Raw genomic sequence first — 25,357 nt, 5'->3', positions numbered from 1 at the left:
AGGGCGCGGAATTTTCGAAATAAGATAAATAAAAACAAAAGACAAAAAGGGTGTCCGAGTCCGTGGGAGACGATCATTTCTTTCTTCTGCTCTGCTTCCTACTATCAACAAACAATCTCGAAGCTTCTTCCCTTAAACCTCTCTACAGACGGTGAAGTCGCAAATGGCCATCGCTGCCGATGCTGAGAAGCCCTCCCTCCTCAAATCGGCCGTCGCTGGCCTCGGTCTGATCAGGTTCTCTCTCCCTCTGTGTCTGCGCGTGAGCGTGGGTGTTTGCGGTTTGTTTTCCGACGAAAGGCTGTCTGTTGATTACAGGGTTGAGCGAGGAGTTTGTTTGATGGCCGATTTTTAGGTGACTTTCCTATCTAGTAGACTAGTTTTTGGTCCTGTGCGCGTGTTGGAAGCGTGATCTCTGATTCGTTTTGATTTTGTTTCACAGCGAGAGTGAGAAGAAATGATTCATCAACATCGCATCCCGCTATCTCAGGTGAGTAGGAGGAGGTTGTTGATGGCACATTTTCTTTATCATCATTCATCATCATTTTCCTAGTTTCTTTGATCCTTCGTTGTTGCTTGAAAGCTCAAATTCATCAATGTTTCAATCGAGTTAGAGGTATAGTTTGGTTTTTTAGCTTTGTTTTATTGCATTTTTAGGGGAAAAGCTCAACCTGTTGAATGGAGCAAGATCCAAACGCCCGCTGACGAATCTGTCGTCCCTTATGATAATTTGGCACTCGCTCGTGAGGGTATTAACTCTACCTACCCATTATCCTCTCTTTCGCTTTGCATGACATTGCAAACTGGTTTCCATACTGTGTAGTCCAATTTTGTGTATGCCCTGATATTATTCTTTTTCTCCACCAATGAGATCATGATTCCTAAAATTGTGTAGATCCTGCGGTGGCCAAGATTCTTTTGGACAGGCTCGTCGTTCTGAAGCTCAATGGCGGTTTGACAACAATAAAGGATTCTACTGGTCCCATGTATGCCTCCTGATCTTATATTTCACATATGTTTAATAAGACATTTCACATATGTTTAATAAGACGATTTCCTTCTAGTTTAATGGATCCCATTGGTCTGTAGGAGTGGGATAATTTTTTCTAGGATAATGTGTTGACACTGGTAGGACGTGTAAATCATCCCAACTGCTCTCTCCCAAATGATATCGCTATTTGCATTTTGATTTTGGTACCATCAGATGTGTTCTGAGATGCACGATCTCACCGATGTGTCTGTTTGATCTGCTTGGTGCTTCCTTGATCTTATTTAGTTGTAGTAAGGCTGTAATTGTAGCTTCCTTGGAACTTTTACCGTGTCTACTTGGAGAGTTGTTAATGTCCTTGTATATGTTTTATAAGCTGCCTGTGTTAATACTTGATGTTTCTATTGTGATGTAGATCTATCATGGAAGTACTCGATGGAATGACATTTCTTGACCCTATAGTTTACCAAATCCAGGTAATATTCTTAAGTTTTCCATGTGGTGCGTGTGTTTCCTTAGCTCTATTCCTTCTGATCACATCTTCCAGCTGTTCATATACGATCTTAACACTAGATATGGCTGCAATGTTCCCCTGCTTCTCATGAACTCGTTTAACACCCAGGATTATATGCCAAAGGTGAATGGCTTTCACCCTACCTCTTTGTTGATAGTTTAGTTATTTTGATCAAGAATTGACACATTGCCCTTGTTGTAGATTTTTGAAAGACATGCCAACTCAAATATTGATATTGCTACTTTTAATCAGGTTTGTGATGCAAACTATTGGTTAGCTGCTTAGATCTGCTTATGAGTTTATTCTAGAATTGACTAAGTCATTTTTATCTCGACCGTCTTGATTGAATTATATACAGAGCCGGTATCCCTGCTTAGATGTTGATGATTTTATGCCTCTGCCTTGCAAAGGACAGACTGGAAGCGATGGATGGTAAAATTTTTGGTTAAATATCAAGCATAAGGACTTCAGTTTTCATGATCATGATGCTTTCTTCTTTAAATTTCTGGGGTCATTTTTGCATCAAAATGATTTTGCTTCAAGACAGGTCATTTGAAAAAAGAGGCTGTCATTGTAGGTCTTTCAGTTCGCTGTATCTAAGTCATTAGTCCTTTGGAATTCCACCTTTTACGACTTTGTAAAACCTGGATGTGGGAACAATGCATGCCGGCTGGAGCAAATTAAAATTGATGCATGAAGTTATTTGCCACCAATATCTGGCCTTAACAGACATAACAGTTGAACTTGACTTTTAATTCTTTCGACAACAATTTCTGACTAATCACTATCTCTTCATTCTTTTGTGCTTTTTATACTTTTTAATAGACAGAATTCTACTATCTCGATTGGATTCTTTGTCATAAACTTTTAATGGGAAACCTTTGATGTAACCTTTCTCCCGTCTCAAATGCTCTACACAGGTATCCCCCGGGTCATGGTGATGTATACCCATCCTTGATGAACAGCCGTAGACTTGATGCTTTGCTCTCACAGGTTTTCTTTTATCTCTATCAGCGTTAGTACATTCCTCTTACTTTTTCCTTTTCGTTTGCTTATTCCCTTTTCTCTCACTTTTCATGTTTACAGGGCAAGGAATATGTTTTTGTTGCCAACTCAGATAACTCGGGTGCAATTGTTGACCTGAGTATCCTTCCATTCTTAGTTTCCTCTGATATCTGTGGTTTCTGGATTTAATCACATGTCTCTGTACTTCCTGAGTTTAGTTTGAAAATTGGGCCCGTTGATAATTTTTTGTTGTTTCGTTGACCTTAACTAAATCCTATAGAAATCTTAAATCATTTGATGACAAACAGGAATGAGTACTGCATGGAGGTAGATGCGGAGGATTGTGGTGAAGAATTGTTTTAATAGATTGGATTTGTATTAAATCGCTCACAATTTTGCAGGTTACTCCAAGGATGTTATGGGACAAGAAGGGTGGTAGCCTCATTTCTTATGAGGGAAAGGTTCATGTAAGTAACATCATTTTATTTGTCAGTTATTATTGCGAGATAGCTTTCTGTTGTTCAAATTATGACACAGGCTACAAAGTTCCCTCGAATACATTAAAAGTGCAATTCTTTCTGATGGTTAAGATAACTAGAGTCTCAACAAACTTACATTTCCCAGCAAATCTGAGAATGGAACCTTATTTGATTTTGACATCTCAGAGATTCCATCCATGGATGTTTTTCAGATTAATTCGGTGCCATGATATTTGTGTATTGTCCCTTGAATATCTTTAGCTTCTTAAATTCCCCTCGGAACTGACTTTATTAATCCTAGCTTTCATAACACTGGATGGACATGGGTTTGGCAGTAATGCAAACATTGTGCTAAAATGAAAACTTTTACGTCTTTTTCATATTTTTCGTTTCAATGTAAATAGAACATGTTATTTCATGGAAAAATCACAGACATGTTCATAAGCTGGATTTACTCTAAAACTGAAAGTCCAAGGGGAAAAGGGATTCATGACTGACATACTTCTGTCACTTATTGCAGCTGCTGGAAATTGCACAAGTCCCAGATGAACATGTGAGTGATCCTTATTCTCCCCTTTTCCTTTATTTCCATGGTCTGAAGCATGCATTGGGTCTATCAGAATTTGTACGTCTACTACAATTCCACTGCATTTTTGTTTCTTGACCTCTTATTGAGATTATGTGGGAATTAAGGGAGTCATAGTGGTACTTAGGCTACATAACAGCCCACGAGGAAATTAATACCCTTGTTTTGGCAACATTAATTTGTTTTAAGATGATTTAGTTGGTAGACTAGTTCCCTCTGTGCTACCTCTAATATGTCAATGCGAAGGCCAACAACATATGTGTCTGCCATCTTGAATGTTGTCAATGACTCCTGCTTATCGGCATCTTCTAGGTAGATATTGACCTTATCTCTGAGATCATGGCATTTATCCTGGTGACAGCCTTGAGGTGTTTTACTATGATTTTCTAAAACTATAAATTCGGAGATCAGCATCACTTAAATGTGATATAGTTTTAAACACGCATGTTTCAGTTTATAAGCAGTCTCGAATCTATAAACAGGTAAGGTACTACAGTTTGCTGCTCTGTATAAGTTCATACAAGCAGGGTACAGCTTTTTTCTGCAGTTTTGATTTCCTTTTTTTCTCAACTCATTCTCAAGTTCGATGCTGACATGTTATGTTTGATTTGCCTGATGCAGGTCAGCGAGTTCCAATCAATTGAGAAGTTCAAGAATTTCAATACAAACAATCTGTAAGTCATGCTATCTTTTGTGTATTCCGCAGTGATGGAAGCGAGTTCTTGGCATTACATGTATGTAATTTCAGTGAAGCAAGCACTGACATGACACATACAGGTGGGTAAACTTGAAGGCAATTCAAAGGCTTTTGGAAGCTGAAGATCTCAAGATGGACATCATTCCTATCCAAAAGGTACATAATCTAGATGCTTCCTGTATAGACTGGGCCCTAGTTTTTTATGTTTCTTGAATTTCAGGAAGCTGATGGAATGAAGGTTCTTCAGCTTGAAACTGCAGCTGGGGCAGCAATCAAGGTATTATTCTATTCTTTGCCTGACTTCTCGTCAAAAAGTTTATTTGTTGAAAATTTCTCTTTTCAAATTTATCTCGTCAAATGACGCCCTTATCATTTTGGCTAAAGTTCGCAAACTTGTCAGAGGACGAGCTTCGCACTACAAATCTTTTAGACCGTCCCGAACAAATGAAACTTTGGCTACTATATGGAGACTCCCCCACTCCATTTTTTTGTAATCTTAGTTCTATTTGTAACGCTGGGGAATGCCCTAAGCTTCTGTACGTCATCTTATAAATACTACTTACATTTACACCAAAAAAAAAAAGTTTGTGTGTCTCTTCTTGCATCAGTTCTTTGATAATGCAATCGCCATTAATGGACCTCGGTCGAGGTTTATACCAGTGAAAACCACCTCAGATTTGCTTGAGGTTCAGGTTAGTATCTTGTTCTAGTCCATGTTAATTTTTTTTTAAAATTAGAGAGATAGCATTAAAAAATGGAGCTCAGTGCATCTCTTACTGTCTTACAGTCAGATTTATATTCCGTGGAAGGTGGCCTTGTTGCCAGAAGAAATTCGTCAATCGAATCGGGCCCCGAGCGTGAGAAGGTGAGGATTTACTTGCATTAATAATGCCATTACATGCCTCTTTTGGGAGACTTGATTTGTTATGATTTCCGTAGGTTGACAATTTCAGGAGCATGTTAAGCTTAATTTCTAGCATCAAGGACAATTTCGAGGTGTCTGGTAATCTATCTGTTGGCTCGCTTCTCAATCTCAAGGTAATCGTTCAGAGTCATTTTTTCCTCTTGACTAACACATCAACAGAGAAGCTAGTACTCCCTAATTCATGTAGGGATTCAAGACCAAGGTCAAGTTGGAAATCCAAAATGGGGCGGCAGCTATGAGCAACAAGCTAGAATGGACTCTGCATCCTATATTTGCGAGGCTGTCAGTGGCCATTTGTCTGTTTGGAGTTAAATTTCTTATTGTGGTGGAAGTCCATGGCCGTGAGGCCTCTAATGACAATACTTGAATATTGCAATTTTGCATTCGAGAAATGCCGCCACTCGTTTGCTCCAAATGAAACATTCTTCTTCTTCTTTTTTTGGGATTAAAATAAATGCTTGCTCGTTTCTTACGCTTCAAGCCTTTGTCTGGTGTGGAGTGTGACAATAGTACGTCTCCGTGTTCCCCTTCTTGAAAGTAGTTTCAGACTTGGAACTTTCGGATAGTGCATGGACCAATCAGGTGCACCCACTTGCAACGCGAAAGTAGTTTCTCGCATATCTGCGGCTATAGGGCGGCGGTGATCATACAGAGGACTCAAACCGTAAGTGTGTGTACACGCACTGTTATGGATTAATTTACTCGATTATTTAACACAATGGAAAGTGATATTTGTCTAACGATTCCCGATAGCATTAAAACATGAAGATGTGTGCAAGGGGTAAATATAGTTCGGATGTTCTACCTTTTTGTTCTGCATCAGTGTAAGCGAGTCATGTCTTGTATTGCCAACTCCAGTCTTCTCTTTCAATGCCACTAGACTGCGAAAGGGAAGCAAATTGAGTCCTCGTGAATTTGGTGTAATTAGTTTTGCAAATGTCATAGTCCCTGCTGCTTCTTTTTCCAGTGGGGTCTCAATATAAGTGGATGTTGAGACGGAGGATTTCACGGATTGTTCGGAGGCTGAAGCAATGACTTAGCTACATCATCTGGTATAAGTGCATTTGCTTGTATAGTTGTGTTACTGCAATTCTTCATTTGTGATGTGAAGTAAACCTGACAATTTGAAAGTCGAGAGTTTTCAAGTTTATAGCAGATAGTCTTGGCTTAGCACGCAATTCCTTCTTCTGTAAGTGCGACCCAATTTATGATAAAGTGGACTCTTTTGTAATTTTGGTCACGAAAGGAGGAAAAGAGGACTTTAACAGAGTAAGTTGTTGGAGGAGGATACATGCGCCACTTTCATTCTCTTTTGAGATGTATTTATTTGGGGAACTACAAGGGGTTGGAGATGGATGCACTGGTGCCATTGGGCCGTAGGAAGGATATACCAGTCCGGTTTGGGAAGACACCACCAGTAAGTTGATTTGGTGTGCATACCTAGAGAAAAAGCTAGAAGCAAGCAAATGCACTTATACCAGATGATGAAGCTAAGTCACCATGAGCATCACCGATTAGGTAACGATCCTATCCATGTTAATTTGAAGATGCTCATGGTGACTTAGCTTCATCATCTGGTATAAGTGCATTTGCTTGCTTCTAGCTTTTTCTCTAGGTATGCACACCAAATCAACTTACTGGTGGTGTCTTCCCAAACCGGACTGGTATATCCTTCCTACGGCCCAATGGCACCAGTGCATCCATCTCCAACCCCTTGTAGTTCCCCAAATAAATACATCTCAAAAGAGAATGAAAGTGGCGCATGTATCCTCCTCCAACAACTTACTCTGTTAAAGTCCTCTTTTCCTCCTTTCGTGACCAAAATTACAAAAGAGTCCACTTTATCATAAATTGGGTCGCACTTACAGAAGAAGGAATTGCGTGCTAAGCCAAGACTATCTGCTATAAACTTGAAAACTCTCGACTTTCAAATTGTCAGGTTTACTTCACATCACAAATGAAGAATTGCAGTAACACAACTATACAAGCAAATGCACTTATACCAGATGATGTAGCTAAGTCATTGCTTCAGCCTCCGAACAATCCGTGAAATCCTCCGTCTCAACATCCACTTATATTGAGACCCCACTGGAAAAAGAAGCAGCAGGGACTATGACATTTGCAAAACTAATTACACCAAATTCACGAGGACTCAATTTGCTTCCCTTTCGCAGTCTAATGGCATTGAAAGAGAAGACTGGAGTTGGCAATACAAGACATGACTCGCTTACACTGATGCAGAACAAAAAGGTAGAACATCCGAACTATATTTACCCCTTGCACACATCTTCATGTTTTAATGCTATCGGGAATCGTTAGACAAATATCACTTTCCATTGTGTTAAATAATCGAGTAAATTAATCCATAACAGTGCGTGTACACACACTTACGGTTTGAGTCCTCTGTATGATCACCGCCGCCCTATAGCCGCAGATATGCGAGAAACTACTTTCGCGTTGCAAGTGGGTGCACCTGATTGGTCCATGCACTATCCGAAAGTTCCAAGTCTGAAACTACTTTCAAGAAGGGGAACACGGAGACGTACTATTGTCACACTCCACACCAGACAAAGGCTTGAAGCATAAGAAACGAGCAAGCATTTATTTTAATCCCAAAAGAAGAAGAAGAAGAATGTTTCATTTGGAGCAAACGAGTGGCGGCATTTCTCGAATGCAAAATTGCAATATTCAAGTATTGTCATTAGAGGCCTCACGGCCATGGACTTCCACCACAATAAGAAATTTAACTCCAAACAGACAAATGGCCACTGACAGCCTCGCAAATATAGGATGCAGAGTCCATTCTAGCTTGTTGCTCATAGCTGCCGCCCCATTTTGGATTTCCAACTTGACCTTGGTCTTGCATCCCTACATGAATTAGGGAGTACTAGCTTCTCTGTTGATGTGTTAGTCAAGAGGAAAAAATGACTCTGAACGATTACCTTGAGATTGAGAAGCGAGCCAACAGATAGATTACCAGACACCTCGAAATTGTCCTTGATGCTAGAAATTAAGCTTAACATGCTCCCGAAATTGTCAACCTACGGAAATCATAACAAATCAAGTCTCCCAAAAGAGGCATGTAATGGCATTATTAATGCAAGTAAATCCTCACCTTCTCACGCTCGGGGCCCGATTCGATTGACGAATTTCTTCTGGCAACAAGGCCACCTTCCACGGAATATAAATCTGACTGTAAGACAGTAAGAGATGCACTGAGCTCCATTTTTTAATGCTATCTCTCTAATTTTAAAAAAAAATTAACATGGACTAGAACAAGATACTAACCTGAACCTCAAGCAAATCTGAGGTGGTTTTCACTGGTATAAACCTCGACCGAGGTCCATTAATGGCGATTGCATTATCAAAGAACTGATGCAAGAAGAGACACACAAACTTTTTTTTTTTTGGTGTAAATGTAAGTAGTATGTATAAGATGACGTACAGAAGCTTAGGGGCATTCCCCAGCATTACAAATAGAACTAAGATTACAAAAAAATGGAGTGGGGGAGTCTCCATATAGTAGCCAAAGTTTCATTTGTTCGGGACGGTCTAAAAGATTTGTAGTGCGAAGCTCGTCCTCTGACAAGTTTGCGAACTTTAGCCAAAATGATAAGGGCGTCATTTGACGAGATAAATTTGAAAAGAGAAATTTTCAACAAATAAACTTTTTGACGAGAAGTCAGGCAAAGAATAGAATAATACCTTGATTGCTGCCCCAGCTGCAGTTTCAAGCTGAAGAACCTTCATTCCATCAGCTTCCTGAAATTCAAGAAACATCAAAAACTAGGGCCCAGTCTATACAGGAAGCATCTAGATTATGTACCTTTTGGATAGGAATGATGTCCATCTTGAGATCTTCAGCTTCCAAAAGCCTTTGAATTGCCTTCAAGTTTACCCACCTGTATGTGTCATGTCAGTGCTTGCTTCACTGAAATTACATACATGTAATGCCAAGAACTCGCTTCCATCACTGCGGAATACACAAAAGATAGCATGACTTACAGATTGTTTGTATTGAAATTCTTGAACTTCTCAATTGATTGGAACTCGCTGACCTGCATCAGGCAAATCAAACATAACATGTCAGCATCGAACTTGAGAATGAGTTGAGAAAAAAAGGAAATCAAAACTGCAGAAAAAAGCTGTACCCTGCTTGTATGAACTTATACAGAGCAGCAAACTGTAGTACCTTACCTGTTTATAGATTCGAGACTGCTTATAAACTGAAACATGCGTGTTTAAAACTATATCACATTTAAGTGATGCTGATCTCCGAATTTATAGTTTTAGAAAATCATAGTAAAACACCTCAAGGCTGTCACCAGGATAAATGCCATGATCTCAGAGATAAGGTCAATATCTACCTAGAAGATGCCGATAAGCAGGAGTCATTGACAACATTCAAGATGGCAGACACATATGTTGTTGGCCTTCGCATTGACATATTAGAGGTAGCACAGAGGGAACTAGTCTACCAACTAAATCATCTTAAAACAAATTAATGTTGCCAAACAAGGGTATTAATTTCCTCGTGGGCTGTTATGTAGCCTAAGTACCACTATGACTCCCTTAATTCCCACATAATCTCAATAAGAGGTCAAGAAACAAAAATGCAGTGGAATTGTAGTAGACGTACAAATTCTGATAGACCCAATGCATGCTTCAGACCATGGAAATAAAGGAAAAGGGGAGAATAAGGATCACTCACATGTTCATCTGGGACTTGTGCAATTTCCAGCAGCTGCAATAAGTGACAGAAGTATGTCAGTCATGAATCCCTTTTCCCCTTGGACTTTCAGTTTTAGAGTAAATCCAGCTTATGAACATGTCTGTGATTTTTCCATGAAATAACATGTTCTATTTACATTGAAACGAAAAATATGAAAAAGACGTAAAAGTTTTCATTTTAGCACAATGTTTGCATTACTGCCAAACCCATGTCCATCCAGTGTTATGAAAGCTAGGATTAATAAAGTCAGTTCCGAGGGGAATTTAAGAAGCTAAAGATATTCAAGGGACAATACACAAATATCATGGCACCGAATTAATCTGAAAAACATCCATGGATGGAATCTCTGAGATGTCAAAATCAAATAAGGTTCCATTCTCAGATTTGCTGGGAAATGTAAGTTTGTTGAGACTCTAGTTATCTTAACCATCAGAAAGAATTGCACTTTTAATGTATTCGAGGGAACTTTGTAGCCTGTGTCATAATTTGAACAACAGAAAGCTATCTCGCAATAATAACTGACAAATAAAATGATGTTACTTACATGAACCTTTCCCTCATAAGAAATGAGGCTACCACCCTTCTTGTCCCATAACATCCTTGGAGTAACCTGCAAAATTGTGAGCGATTTAATACAAATCCAATCTATTAAAACAATTCTTCACCACAATCCTCCGCATCTACCTCCATGCAGTACTCATTCCTGTTTGTCATCAAATGATTTAAGATTTCTATAGGATTTAGTTAAGGTCAACGAAACAACAAAAAATTATCAACGGGCCCAATTTTCAAACTAAACTCAGGAAGTACAGAGACATGTGATTAAATCCAGAAACCACAGATATCAGAGGAAACTAAGAATGGAAGGATACTCAGGTCAACAATTGCACCCGAGTTATCTGAGTTGGCAACAAAAACATATTCCTTGCCCTGTAAACATGAAAAGTGAGAGAAAAGGGAATAAGCAAACGAAAAGGAAAAAGTAAGAGGAATGTACTAACGCTGATAGAGATAAAAGAAAACCTGTGAGAGCAAAGCATCAAGTCTACGGCTGTTCATCAAGGATGGGTATACATCACCATGACCCGGGGGATACCTGTGTAGAGCATTTGAGACGGGAGAAAGGTTACATCAAAGGTTTCCCATTAAAAGTTTATGACAAAGAATCCAATCGAGATAGTAGAATTCTGTCTATTAAAAAGTATAAAAAGCACAAAAGAATGAAGAGATAGTGATTAGTCAGAAATTGTTGTCGAAAGAATTAAAAGTCAAGTTCAACTGTTATGTCTGTTAAGGCCAGATATTGGTGGCAAATAACTTCATGCATCAATTTTAATTTGCTCCAGCCGGCATGCATTGTTCCCACATCCAGGTTTTACAAAGTCGTAAAAGGTGGAATTCCAAAGGACTAATGACTTAGATACAGCGAACTGAAAGACCTACAATGACAGCCTCTTTTTTCAAATGACCTGTCTTGAAGCAAAATCATTTTGATGCAAAAATGACCCCAGAAATTTAAAGAAGAAAGCATCATGATCATGAAAACTGAAGTCCTTATGCTTGATATTTAACCAAAATTTTACCATCCATCGCTTCCAGTCTGTCCTTTGCAAGGCAGAGGCATAAAATCATCAACATCTAAGCAGGGATACCGGCTCTGTATATAATTCAATCAAGACGGTCGAGATAAAAATGACTTAGTCAATTCTAGAATAAACTCATAAGCAGATCTAAGCAGCTAACCAATAGTTTGCATCACAAACCTGATTAAAAGTAGCAATATCAATATTTGAGTTGGCATGTCTTTCAAAAATCTACAACAAGGGCAATGTGTCAATTACTGATCAAAATAACTAAACTATCAACAAAGAGGTAGGGTGAAAGCCATTCACCTTTGGCATATAATCCTGGGTGTTAAACGAGTTCATGAGAAGCAGGGGAACATTGCAGCCATATCTAGTGTTAAGATCGTATATGAACAGCTGGAAGATGTGATCAGAAGGAATAGAGCTAAGGAAACACACGCACCACATGGAAAACTTAAGAATATTACCTGGATTTGGTAAACTATAGGGTCAAGAAATGTCATTCCATCGAGTACTTCCATGATAGATCTACATCACAATAGAAACATCAAGTATTAACACAGGCAGCTTATAAAACATATACAAGGACATTAACAACTCTCCAAGTAGACACGGTAAAAGTTCCAAGGAAGCTACAATTACAGCCTTACTACAACTAAATAAGATCAAGGAAGCACCAAGCGGATCAAACAGACACATCGGTGAGATCGTGCATCTCGTAACACATCCGATGGTACCAAAATCAAAGTGCAAATAGCAATATCATTTGGAAGAGAGCAGTTGGGATAATTTACATGTCCAACCAGTGTGAACACATTATCCTAGAATAACTTATCCCACTCTTACAGACCAATGACATCCATTAAACTAGAAGGAGATCGTCTTATTAAACATATGTGAAATGTCTTATTAAACATATGTGAAATATAAGATCAGGAGGCATACATGGGACCAGTAGAATCCATTATTGTTTTCAAACTACCATTGAGCTTCAGAACGACGAGCCTGTCCAAAAGAATCTTGGCCACCGCAGGATCTGCACAATTTTAGGAATCATGATCTCATTGGTGGAGAAAAAGAATAATATCAGGGCGTACACAAAATTGGACTACACAGTATGGAAACCAGTTTGCAATGTCATGCAAAGCGAAAGAGAGGATAATGGGTAGGTAGAGTTAATACCCTCAGGAGCCAGTGCCAAATTATCATAAGGGACGACAGATTCGTCAGCGGGCGTTTGGATCTTGCTCCATTCAACAGGTTGAGCTTTTCCCCTAAAAATGCAATAAAACAAAGCTAAAAAACCAAACTATACCTCTAACTCGATTGAAACATTGATGAATTTGAGCTTTCAAGCAACAACGAAGGATCAAAGAAACTAGGAAAATGATGATGAATGATGATAAAGAAAATGTGCCATCAACAACCTCCTCCTACTCACCTGAGATAGCGGGATGCGATGTTGATGAATCATTTCTTCTCACTCTCGCTGTGAAACAAAATCAAAACGAAGCAGAGATCACGCTTCCAACACGCGCACAGGACCAAAAACTAGTCTACTAGATAGGAAAGTCACCTAAAAATCGGCCATCAAACAAACTCCTCGCTCTACCCTGTAATCAACAGACAGCCTTTCGTCGGAAAACAAACCGCAAACACCCGCTCACGCGCAGACACAGAGGGAGAGAGAACCTGATCAGACCGAGGCCAGCGACGGCCGATTTGAGGCGGGAGAGCTTCTTCTTAGCATCGGGAGCGACAGCCATTTCCGACTTCACCATCTGTAGAGAGGTTTAAGGGAAGAAGCTTCGAGATTGTTTGTTGATAGTAGGAAGCAGAGCAGAAGAAAGAAATGATCGTCTCCCACGGACTCGGACACCCTTTTTGTCTTTTGTTTTTATTTATCTTATTTCGAAAATTCCGCGCCCTTGTCCCTTTTAGATAAAGAGGGAAACTTTTCGCTCCCTCTTTTCTCTCGGACGAAAAAATATAAGGTGCATTCCACGTGAGATATGCATCGAACCATATGATGGACACGTGGCCATAATGGGCCCCACTTTTCAAACCTTTTCTCTCGCTTCAGTTATTCCTCTCTCTTTCGTTACTCTCCCTCCTCTCACCATTTTCTTCCTTCCCTTTTTGCCTCTTGAGGTGCCACGGACGACGTTTCGTGGATTGAGCGTCACCGGCCAGGCATGGACGGCCCGCTCACGAGCACGCCGACGCGGTGGCCACCGCCATCAAGGCGTCCTACGCTAAGCTTTAGTTGGCCCGGAGCCCGTACAACAGTGAGGAGATTCAGCAGGCGGACCAAGGCGTCGTCGACGAGCTGAAGCAGATTTCGGAGCGCGAGGTGGAGATGGAGGACCTACGAGATCACGGTGAAAAAGATGGAGGCCGAGGTGGTGCGCAAGGAGTCAGAGATCTCCGCGTGGAGAAGGAAGCTCGCCGAGCTCGTCTCCGAGAACAGGTCATCGGAGAAGAATCTCTACGCGAGCGGTCGGCAATGAAGGAGCTCATCTCCGAGAACAGGTCATCGGCATGCTGGTGAGCGGGTCGTCCATGGCTGGCCGGTGACCCTGCAATCTACGAAGCGTCGACCATGGCGCCTCGAAAGGCAAAAAGAAAACGAAGAAAATGGTGAGAGGAGAGAGAGTAACGAAGGAGAGAGAGTAACTGAGGAGATAGAAAGGTCTGAAAGTGTTGAATGGACTTAATATTTTCTCGATCTCTAAAACCCTTAATAATGGAAATAAATACGCATGATCTAACTGCTATTTGTCCCGAAAAAAATAAATAGGCATCGAATCTCTCTACGCATGTCATGTCGTGCTTTCCAACTGTTTGACCAATTTCCATGAGAATCTCTTGCATCCATTTCCCTGCTAACGAAACTAGCAAAGTTGACATTTTATGGTGGTTGTTTCAGTCTTCCTTGTTTATTTTATGGGCTTGTTTGTTTGTTCAGAATGGAGCTATGAGAATGCCAATGATGGGGACGATCATCGAGGCCCCAAGCTTGAAGACTTCTTGGGCTGTTGCTACTCAGGCTCTCCTCATGGCAATGATGAGCCCCAAAATCAGAACCACCAAGCCACAAGCTCAGCTTGTGCGGGGATCAATGCGAACGTAGCTCCGAGCTGCTTTAACAACGGCAACCACCCTGATCATAAACATCAATGTTACATTGAGAACTCGCAAGCCCTTATAGTTCCATCTGCTCACCATAACAGCAACAACCACAGATGTGATGTCGATGATCGCATGTACCATCACCAAGAACATGTCCCGTTTGATGGTGGTGCGAGTGCAACAACTTGTTCAGTTTCTGGGTTCAAGTGGTGGTTGCGTCAAGCGAATGGGACTACTACAAGTAGTAGTGGCAGTCTCTCTCTCACAACGATGAGCCCTAGCGCACAAAGTGACAACAACAATGTGGGTGTTGGTGCACCGATTTCTCAGGCACCACCAGTTGGTGACGGTAGCATCGCCAAGAGGGCATCATCTGCGAGCAACAACAACAGCAAGTGCGTCGCTGTTCCTCGTAAGTCTTGTTGACACTTTTGGGCAAAGGACCTCTCAGTATCGAGGTGTAACTCGGTAAGCTACAAATGTTTTAAAGAAAGTAGTCTTTTTCTGTTTTTAGTACTGCTGATGCCAATTTTGCTCTTTCTTCCGCGATAATATTAACTTTTGCAATTGCCTTTTAGTTTATTTGCTCTATGCATCTGCATTTTGCATTCCAGTTATTGAATTAATCGAAGACTGGGGTTTTGTTTTTCCGTTTTTGAATTTGTGTAAATGTTTATGCAGACATAGGTGGACGGGGAGATATGAGGCTCATCTGCGGGATAACAGTTGCAGGAAAGAAGGGCAAACCAGAAAAGGGGGAGCAAAGTTAGAGAAAAATTAATAGGAGTAATCATTTCACATTCTTATTATTCTTTTCTTTCCCAAGGTTTCTGCATCTTGAAGAATTTTCTTATGATGATGGCGTTATTAGTGTATTTTTCTTGACCGTGCTTTGCTTGGGGCGGTTCTCACTGAACACACTTGGTAGTGTATCTAGTTAAATGCTCCGACCCATTGCTCTTATTTTTATGCTTGTCTTTTGTATTTAGAGAAAATTACTAAGATATGTTTTTTCGAAAGGATGATATGACGATTGCCATTGATAAGAAATCAAAGTGCACATCAATCGTATTTTACTAAAACTCTTTACAAAGTAGACGACAATTGACCGTGGTTCAAGAGGTAATAAGACCCATGTATTTAGAGAAAATTACCTCTTGAACCACGGTCAATTGTCGTCTCCTTTGTAAAGGGTGAATGTAGTTCGGATGTGTACAAGGGGTGAATGTAGTTCGGATGTTCTATCTTTGTGTTCTGCATCAGTGTAAGCGAGTCATGTCTTGTATTGCCAACTCCAGTCTTCTCTTTCAATGCCACTAGACTGCGAAATGGAAGCAAATTGATAGTTGAGGTATCGAGGAGTCTTTGTGAATTGGGTGTAATTAGTTTTGCAGATATCATAGTCCCTGCTGCTTCTTTTTCCAGTGGGGTCTCAATGTAAGTGGATGTTGAGACGATGGAGGATTTCATGAATTGTTGGGAGGCTGAAGCAATGACTTAGCTACATCATCTGGTATAAGTGCATTTGCTTGTATAGTTGTGTTCCTGCAATTCTTCATTTGTGCTGTGAAGTAAACCTGACAATTTGAAAGTCGAGAGTTTTCAAGCTTATAGCAAATAGTCTTGGTTTAACAGAGTAAGTTGTTGGAGGAGGATACATGCACCACTTTCATTCTCTTTTGAGATATATTTATTTGGGGAACTACAAGGGGTTGGAGATGGATGCACTGGTGTCATTGGGCCTTAGGAAGGATATACCAGTCCGGTTTGGGAAGACACCACCAGAAGTTGATTTGGTGTGCATACCTAGAGAAAAAGCTAGAAGCAAGGGGAAGATCAATATTTAGGAAGTACAGAGGAAAATCTAGGATTCGGGGTCTCCCTGCTGTTCGGTGTCCTCTCATATTTGAGGGGCTTTTGCATGCACCGGGTGCCTATACCCTTCTCTCCCCTAATTGTGAGTTTATAGTTGAGTGCGTCCACATATCCTGTCATCTGCTTTGGGGGATCTTACTTGAACTATACGATAAGTTCTTTTTTTATTTTTTTCTTTCTTTGTAGAACTATAATATCAATGAAAGGACAGGTCTTAGTTATGTGGAATCCGCTAATGGAGTAATTATAACTGCAGTTCATGCATTAAAATGCCGTAATTACTCGTGCCAATTATGGTTTTTCTGCAACGGATCTGATAAGCTTGATCTTCTATTTTCCATTATGAAGTGCATATACAATGAGTGGAAGAGATTTTTTGGATGGACTTCAGATCTACTCGCTATCTTGTCAAGATCCTTGCGAGAACGAAAATCCTCATCACTAAGAACGGTACATAGAATTGTTCCAGAGGTTGGTTCTTATATTGAAGCTATATTTTTGCTGGAAAACTGCTGTTAAAGCTAACATTACTTGTTCTTTGAGTGGGTTTACTTTTCACAATGTTTGTCTTCAGCTAGGAACCATGGACCTCCTTCTGGTTTAAGGGGTATTATCACATTTTTATTTTTGACCTTGACACTGGAAATGTCTGGGAGACTATGTACAACCGTGATTGTAGACATGTTAAAATTGGTGTTGCCATGGGACATCATATGGTGTCCATGTCCTGAACAACGGGATGTCCCAAATTAAAAGGCAGGGAGATTTCTATTCTTTTAGAAGCATTCTGTTTCTTGAAAGCAGGTAAAAGTAGATATGTTTAATCATGGTAGAAGGGAGGTTACTGCTTTTCTTAAATACATGTGCAGTTGGTGAAGCTAGAGATATTGAGAGATATAAGGCAACTTGACAAGGATTAGCTTTTCAGTCTTGAGCATTTAGTTATTGCTTCTGTTCTTGCATTGTGCGCTGGAGATTTGAGCTTTCAGAAGCCAGAGGTTCCTCTTTTTTTGGCCAACAGAACTGAAGATTCCTCAAGAAAGTTTGCATAAATCATCTTATTGAGATTGTCTTTATATATATATATATATATATATATATATATATATATATATATATATTAATTTCTGTAACAACTTTTCCTGTTGTTGATGCTCTTAACTATGTACGATGAAAAATTTGGCTTGGATGTTTCCGAACAGAGCAGTCAATTATTGGCTTACTGCTTTAGCTGTCGGACTTGCTTACATCTGTTAGTATGACTGCAGATTCCTTTTGTGCTACTTAATGGCAGTCCATTGCCAGTAGGGAATTACGTTGTTGTGAACATGGATGGTTCAAAGCATCATCTACCTCTTACCACAGTATTTCAACAACTGCAGCCGATTAATGCTTCTCCTTGCACATTCCTTCAGGCACTTTTTGTTCATGAATACCCTGTAAGTTTGCAACGTATAATGACATTCACTTCTTGATGCAGATGGGTAACTGCGATGTTTCTTGCACCTTGAAGATCTTCAGGATAATCTAGACCTTGCCGTTCCTTCAATTGTGTACTTTTGATGCATTCACTTTGATACAAGTATCTGACCCGATGCTCTTCTCCCTCTGTTTTTGAAGGTTGCACTGCTAGATGAGGAGAAAATTCTTCCAATAGCAAAGCATGTCACTGCTGTCGGCCATTGCTTTTTGAAAAACGGCATTCCAGAGATCAAGTCATGCAATGATCTTCCATATTTCCTGTGAGTGTTCCTCTCATGGTGATGGATGGACATTGGATTGGTCTTGATGCTTGCTTGAGGATATTCTTTTCTCGTTTGTGGACTTATTACCCATGTGCACTTTTTCTTTTATTATAAATCGACCCATGTGTACTAATTTATTTGCTCTAATTTTGGTCAAGGTTTCTGGAAGGATTTGAATATGTAGTGAATTTCCTGTTTGGAAGTCTTTCTGGTTGCATTTTGCATAACATGGAGAGTTCAGCAGTTGTGTGATTCTATGGATTTTTGGGTGATCTGCACAACCACCTATTATTCTAGTATTTCTCCCCTTACCTATCAAAAGAAATTGTGGCGCCTCTCCCTGTGATGCTTGTCATTTGTTTGAGTATGAAATGTTGTGCAATGAACAGTCCACTTCACATGACTCAAGTTGTTGAGAATTGACCATTTCATATTTCCCTATAGGGTAGTCGACATAATTATGCTTTAAAGTCTATTACTTAGATTTTGCGCCGGCAGCCCTTCCTTGACAGTGTCATTTGCTGTTGAATGGACTGTGCTTTGACATGTTTCAGTACCGAGATGACAAAAGATCAGATGGTGATTGTTCTTGCCTTCCGGACAAAGATACTCTTCTGGAGTAGTATTTTTCTTGGATCGGCATCAATTGGTATCCTTGGATTTGCTTTTGTGAGGTTGGTTGCTATCGATCAAGTAATTTGTAATCCTTATTCTATATCCTGTTGACTTCAATACGTGATAATCTTTGACTTCACTGGACTTATGCTGAATATTCTTTCCTCAGAAATTGGTACAGATGGAAAGAATGGAGGCAGCGTAGACAGCATGAGCAGCTGCAGCAGAGCCGTGCTGCAGTCGACGAGCCCAACACTCCCATTGCAGAGGATGAATCGGAAGATGTACCAGATGGACAGTTATGTGTAATTTGTTTAGTGAGGAAGAGGAGATCCGCTTTTGTTCCATGCGGTCATCTCGTGTGTTGTCATCGATGTGCATTATCTGTGGAACGGGAGGTTTCACCAAAATGTACTGTTTGTAGACAGACGATCTCCAATTCAGTCCGGATCTATGATTCTTGAGTATAAATTTGATTCTGTTTCTGTTAGTCAAAGGGTGGGAAGATGTAATTGTTAGCTTTTCTTCCTTGAAATATTCTTAGAAAAAGAGCATGCCCATCCTTTAATAGAGAGACCACAGTGAACTGGTGATTATGTCTTGTGTAAACGAGTAACGATGCTCCGCACGTATCTCCTTCCGTGAGTATAGTGTTATTCTGTAAATTGAGTCTTGTTAATTATTTGGACATTTACCAGAAGGCAAATCAGGAGGATGCAATTCATGCTTCTGATTGGACGTGAATACTGATGGCAAGCGTGCATGATGTTGATCTCTTCCTCATCGCATGGAGATGGTTGCACTTGGCTCCTTCTTTCTTCTTGTTTTCCAGCGCCTTCAATTTCTTTTTCAAGGGGAAAAAACATTAGACAGGCGAATTGCCTTTTCTTTTTCTGCCTGTGAAGACTGGAGCAAAATCCATCAAGTAACTTAGAAGGCATTTTTTTCCAATTTTAGTTTTTATCTCGTCTTTTGCCTCAACGGACTGGTTTAGTTCTCAACATTGCTAAAAGAATCAGATGATACGTTCAAACAAGCAATGTAAAGAAAGAATATTTGTTAATTCAACTTTGGCGAAAGCATAATTAACATCAGTAACAACTCAAAAGCATTACCGAGAGCTTTGTGACTGGCAAACTCTTGTGACAAACTAGCTTTTGATGTTGCTAAACCCCTTATGCGAAAGTTTTCAGCTAACTTCCTTGGCTCTGGCATGGATAAACTCGGACTCTCGCTGTCAAGTATGAACAAATGGCTGAAAATGTCACTCTCACTGACAAGAAGACTAATCAGTATGCATGGAAGGTGGCGTATCGCAGTTATCAGATTAAGAATGAGCTTTTACCATTTTGATCACAGGTAATGTTCACAATGAATATTCAATCCAAATCAAGATGATGTACAACAGTACCATAATCTAGCAGAAGAATCTTGATTCGTCTCCCTCATTCATTTTCAGTTACCAGATCAAGCAAATCGCCATCAAGACCTCCTCAAAGAGGAGGAGAGCGCCGCATGATGGTTCTCCTCAGCCTTTTTCGACAAATCATCTTTTTTTGGCTCTCACCGCGAGCACATGGTAGGAGCCTGGCTCAGCTTTCTTCTCTGGCCGACTTACCTGCTAGCCGACTCTTAAGGCTAACTCTTGTGGCAACAAGGAGAAAGCACAAGAAATCCCGCTTATCATCCGATGAGCCATCTCCAGGCATTTTGGGCCCTCTTCCTTCTCTTCTACCTCGGTGTTACCGACACTGTCACGGCTTACTCCTTGGAAGACGATGACCTATGGCTGAGCTTACCAGCTTGGGATTGCTGGTTACGTGCTCTATTTGTCCTAAAAAGCCAATTCTTGCGTCTGTTCGATTCTAGTGTTTATAGCAGGACTTGTTAAGTATGGGGAAAGGTCTTGGGATCTCATATCCTCAAACTCAAGAAAATTTGTGAACGCCTCACTCTCGCTCTTTGATCCATCCTGCCATTACAATGAATTCATCCAAGAAGAGACCCCAGGACAAATTAAACGAGATGCTTATTTCAGTTCCGAGGCAAGCAACATCCGAGAAGCTTATTACTTGTTTATGTTCGCATACTTTTCAGCTGATGTGATCGTGAACTTCTTGCAAATGCAAGATGGGTTCTCAATCATCAGAAAAATGTTGGGGGCAGCCGCCTTTAAGCCAGTTGAAACTGAGTAAGGCTTCTCGTACGACATCTACAAAACAAAAGCAACTTCAGTTCACTCAAGTAAAGGTTTCTTTCTCCATTTCGTTAGTTTCCTGTTCTCTGTCTCTGCTTTAGTTTCTTTGAAAATCCTTGCCGACAAGCACAGCTACTCGAGGGTTGATAGAGGCATAACTCTCTCACTTCTAGTTGGGGCTATTGTTTTGGAGATCTATCGCGCATTATTACTGACTTTTTCTGATTGGACATTGTCTCGGTTGGCTGATCGATACCATCCACAACCTACTATGATTACAGCAGCTTTTCTTTTTATCTTAGACCAGCATTTCTCAATATTACTAGTTTAAGAGATGGTCAGGATCAATGTCACAGCTAGATCTAGTAAATCTCTATCTAAAGGCAGATGCAGGCAAGTCTCAAGGAATTGATCTCTTTATCCTAGCTGCATTGTTGAGAGAGAAGCAGTCAATGACCGACTCATGCGGAGGTGAACAATAGAGTGAAAGAACTAATCATTGTCCAGCTCTTGGACAAACACTGAGACTGGTATCGAGTGGAATACAACATTTTTAGGCAAATTAGTGATGGCCATGGTGATTACACACTCCGGTCTAAAACTCCAAGGATAGGGCTTGGAGCAAATGAGATAATTAATATGACGGAAGCATTCTCAGTGGCATGCAGCAACAGATTTATGCTATCACAACTTTCTTGACCACAACGACAATCAAGAAGCTGGAAACCCTAGATCGCATTGCCAAAGTTAGCAAATTTCTCTCTGATTAGATGCTCCACCTTCTTAACATGTACCCAACTATGCTCCCAAAAGGTAGTGTGGAGAAGAGGTATCTAGTATCCACGTGACAAATTTCCCATGCCTCGAAGGATAATCTAGCTTGCAGGGAATTGCTTCAACTTTCAAGCTCCTCATGGAAGGCTCGTGCAATCATTAGTCTCCCTTGCATCTAAGCTTGTCAAGTCATTACAATTACGTGTATCGGAGGGGAAATGAAGCAGGGAAGAAATATGGGAGTTCATACGTTGTGTTTGGGTGTAGATGTTGGGTTATGTTGCGAGCTGGAATGAGTGGAAGCAGCATGCAGAGCAGCTTGCACGAGGACTAGGACTGGAATTGGCAGCCTACATTTCGTTCCTTATGATGCATCTTAATTTGTACGAGCAATTTGAGATTCTGCGTAAATACCCAGGAGAGCCTAAGAAGTCCTTTCTCACCAAGATATGCCCTACTCTGTCTGGCGGGCCTAAGTAGAGACCTGGTCACCATGGAAGTGAAAATGGTCTGTGCACCTGAGGCTGGCAGATCTCTACCTTTTTACACAATCTTTTCCCTCTTTTGTATGCCATACGCTACAATGACTGTTTTCTCTGTTCAGCTACCAGAAATATAGCAGTTCAATAGAATTGACTGCTTTGAACTGCTAGTTTTTGCTTTCGTGGAATCACCATAGGATCAGAACATTTTGAAACAACTTAAAATGGATCAAAACCTCAGCTGAATTGGGCCACTAGTCGAGCTGGTTCTGTTCTTTTGTGCACACAATTGACGAGGTACAGCATCAACAAACTTTTTTCCAGGAAAAACATAGCTAAAACAAAGTTTCAATTGCATTATTAAAACGTAGAAATGGCTTCCACATTAGCAACAAGAAGAAAACACACCCACAACAACAAATGTCATTACTCTAGAAAACAATCTGTAGCTGAGCTTGGCTTTGTTTAGCCAGTTCCACCAAGCACAGCCTTGAGCTTCTTCACTTGGGCATCATCCAGGAAAGTGTTCTTCTCCACCAACAGAGATGGCAAGTTATCGCCAAACAATGCGAAATCGAGGATTTGGAGGCCAGGATTTGTAGTGCTGAAGCTGACCACAGCGCTGGACGTGGACCTGCCTGCATTGACTTGGAAATGAAGCAATCCCTGTGCGAAAACCATAATGTCTCCTTTCTTCAGGTCCTTCACATAAACATCACTGGCTGAAGAAATGAATCCTGCCAATATTTTCCTGTGAACCACAAACAAGAGCTCCGATGTGCCTGGGTGGGTGTGCAGGGGACGACACCGGACGGTGCCAGGTCCAATCGGGCTGCTGAGATGCCGAGCCCATTGAGGTGCAGGGACTGACCATCGAATGCAGGGGTCCCAGCTGCTTTGATGATGTTGGTGGTATTACCAGCTACTCCTAGTCCTGAAAAACAAAGTCATTGACGGTCACCTTTTTAAGGCTCTTGCAAGGGAAGCCCGCCGGGGTGTCTGGCCCTTTGAGGTTTGCAACACAGAAGTCCTGGACAGAGGCATGAGAAGAGGAGAAGAGGAGGGAAAAAAGGAAGAGAATGCGAAGCATGTTGGTTGGTCCTTTTTCTTTGCCTTCAGGTCACAAGATATGGTACGTAGTCACTAAAAGTCGCATATGGTTTATATAGGAGTTGTGCACGAAGAGGATCCCGGTTGAACTGAGAAGACCGGATCATGCAGGATATAGTGATTATTCTGCATTGCAAGAGAGCCACAAGTCTTTTGGGCTGTGAAGAGCCGAGGCATCTTCATTGAACCCAGAGAGAGAGAGAGAGAGAGATGCTCAAGGCTATGCCATGTTGGAGAGGTTGGCGGTTTATTGAAGCTGCAGGATAAAAACAGGAAGGCTCTTTTAGTAGTTAGGGATTTCAGTGCATGGACGAGCCAATTGATCCTTGAAAGTCCCCTCCTATATCAAACAAGGAAAAAGCATAATACTAAAGGCTAATCATTTTGGTGGGTCTTGCTGGATATCTTTGCTGAAATGACACTCCATTTAGGACCTAATGCATTCCCTCATCTAATGTTGATCATAGCATTAATGAAAATAAATGAGACGTATACATGGAAAGTAGAAAACCATTTTGGCTAGAGATCGTGAGATTTTGTAAAATCATTGTCAATTATCCTAAAAACTTAAGTTGTTAGATGTGGTTTATATTTCATTCTAACAAAGATTAACAAAAGAAAGACGCCATGTGTCTAGACCTGTTAAACAAGTGGGTCGGGTCGGATTTGGATCGGATCATAAATGGTCCGACCCAAATTAACCTATTAATCCGTTTATTACCCATTTATTTGTAATGTAAATATCTCGACCTATGCCCGACCTGACCCAACCCATATTGCTAAAACACTTCTATATTTAACTCAATCTGAGAAAACTTGTTTCTTATGATTTTTAAAAAAAATTATACTACTAAAACATTTCCATGCAATACAAAGCTAGTGGACAATTTTTACAATTTTTTTTTAAAAATTGAGACTCCCCTTGTTTAGCGGAAAATGCGATATTTCTAAAAAATATTTTCCATGAAATCATTTTCCAAGAAAATGACAATTTTTCAGTGTTTGGTTAAAACCTAAAAATGAATTAGAACATATTTTCCAACGATTGATATATAAAATCTAATTTGATTTTACTTCGTGCACTCAATTTCATAAATTTATTTTTTTTTTATTTTTTTTAAACCGAATTTTTAATTCTTTTTTTCTTTTTCCTTTTTTTTGGCCAGTGGCTGGCCATGGTGGCGGCTGATGACTAGCGATAGGCGAGGACGAGCTCGCCGGAGGCCAGTGAAGCTCGAGCTCGCCGATCTGGTATCCAGCGAGCTCAAGTCTCGCCCAATCGGCTAATTCGATCTCGAGGCTTGACCAATTGGCGAGCCTCACCTAAGGTTGGCGAACTTGAGGCTTGCCAGATCGGCGAGGTCGTCCCTCCCTTGTGGCCAATCGCCGGCCACCGGCCAAAAATAAAGAAAATAAAGAAAATAAAATAAAAAGAGAAAAAATAAAAAAAATAATTACGATTTTGATCTTTTAAAAATATATATTTTTATAAAGATGGAGAGAGTGTATATGGGTCTAGTGGGTTGGAAATCAGTTATAAATTCAACCCGTTTAGACCCATATATCAAGCTTTAAAGTTTAAAACCCATTTAAAGTGGGTTCTTTAAAATTGAAGTGATCCGTATATTTTTTAAATGGGTCATATATGGGTTTAAGACCCATTTTAATAGGTCTAATGTGTCTACGTTGGCGTTCATTTGCTAATATCTTCCATCAACATGTAGAACATTTGACTGCGAGACACCTTTGAGTCGGGCATATTGAGCTCTATAAGTGTTTGAACATTTCTCAAGCTTCCTGTGTTTATTTGTAATTTAAGAGTAGAAAAAGATCAGATTATATCCTAATCAATGACTGACTCATGCGGCGGTGAACAATAGAGTGAAAGAACTAACCATCGTCCAGCTCTTGCCCAAAC

The 25,357-nt window shown here is 40.4% G+C and overlaps 1 protein-coding gene and 3 pseudogenes across 1 annotated transcript; 2 read left to right on the top strand and 2 right to left on the bottom strand.

Moving 5' to 3' along the window:
* The first annotated feature begins 163 nt into the window (after positions 1 to 163).
* On the top strand, positions 164 to 5,575 carry LOC130136700 (UTP--glucose-1-phosphate uridylyltransferase-like; annotated as a pseudogene).
* A 70-nt stretch (positions 5,576 to 5,645) lies between these two features.
* On the top strand, positions 5,646 to 19,620 carry LOC115662863 (E3 ubiquitin-protein ligase SPL2-like). Its single transcript, XM_056306823.1, has 7 exons — positions 5,646 to 5,689; positions 5,774 to 5,855; positions 16,865 to 16,966; positions 17,785 to 17,955; positions 18,137 to 18,258; positions 18,816 to 18,935; positions 19,046 to 19,620. Exons 1-7 carry the CDS (start codon positions 5,646 to 5,648, stop codon positions 19,338 to 19,340), a joined length of 936 nt encoding a protein of 311 aa, XP_056162798.1. The 3' UTR covers positions 19,341 to 19,620.
* LOC130136694 (UTP--glucose-1-phosphate uridylyltransferase-like) lies at positions 7,863 to 13,361 on the bottom strand (annotated as a pseudogene).
* Positions 19,621 to 22,794: 3,174 nt separating the features above from the next.
* LOC130136696 (germin-like protein subfamily 3 member 1) lies at positions 22,795 to 23,470 on the bottom strand (annotated as a pseudogene).
* Positions 23,471 to 25,357: the final 1,887 nt, after the last annotated feature.

Source organism: Syzygium oleosum, unplaced genomic scaffold (assembly GCF_021117445.2).
Source record: "Syzygium oleosum isolate NSW1041296 unplaced genomic scaffold, Sole_v2.1 Sole_v2.48, whole genome shotgun sequence".
In the NCBI taxonomy this organism is placed as follows: Eukaryota; Viridiplantae; Streptophyta; class Magnoliopsida; order Myrtales; family Myrtaceae; genus Syzygium; species Syzygium oleosum.
This window is presented reverse-complemented; position numbering and strand designations above follow the sequence as displayed.

Bases quoted from the DNA above. Each gene is read 5' to 3' on its own strand.
- LOC115662863 (XM_056306823.1), top strand. From the start codon at position 5,646: ATGCTTGCTCGTTTCTTACGCTTCAAGCCTTTGTCTGGTGTGGA. The intron at 17,956-18,136 runs GTAAGTTTGCAA...CTGTTTTTGAAG, and splicing joins TTTTTGTTCATGAATACCCT to GTTGCACTGCTAGATGAGGA. The intron at 18,259-18,815 runs GTGAGTGTTCCT...GACATGTTTCAG, and splicing joins AATGATCTTCCATATTTCCT to TACCGAGATGACAAAAGATC.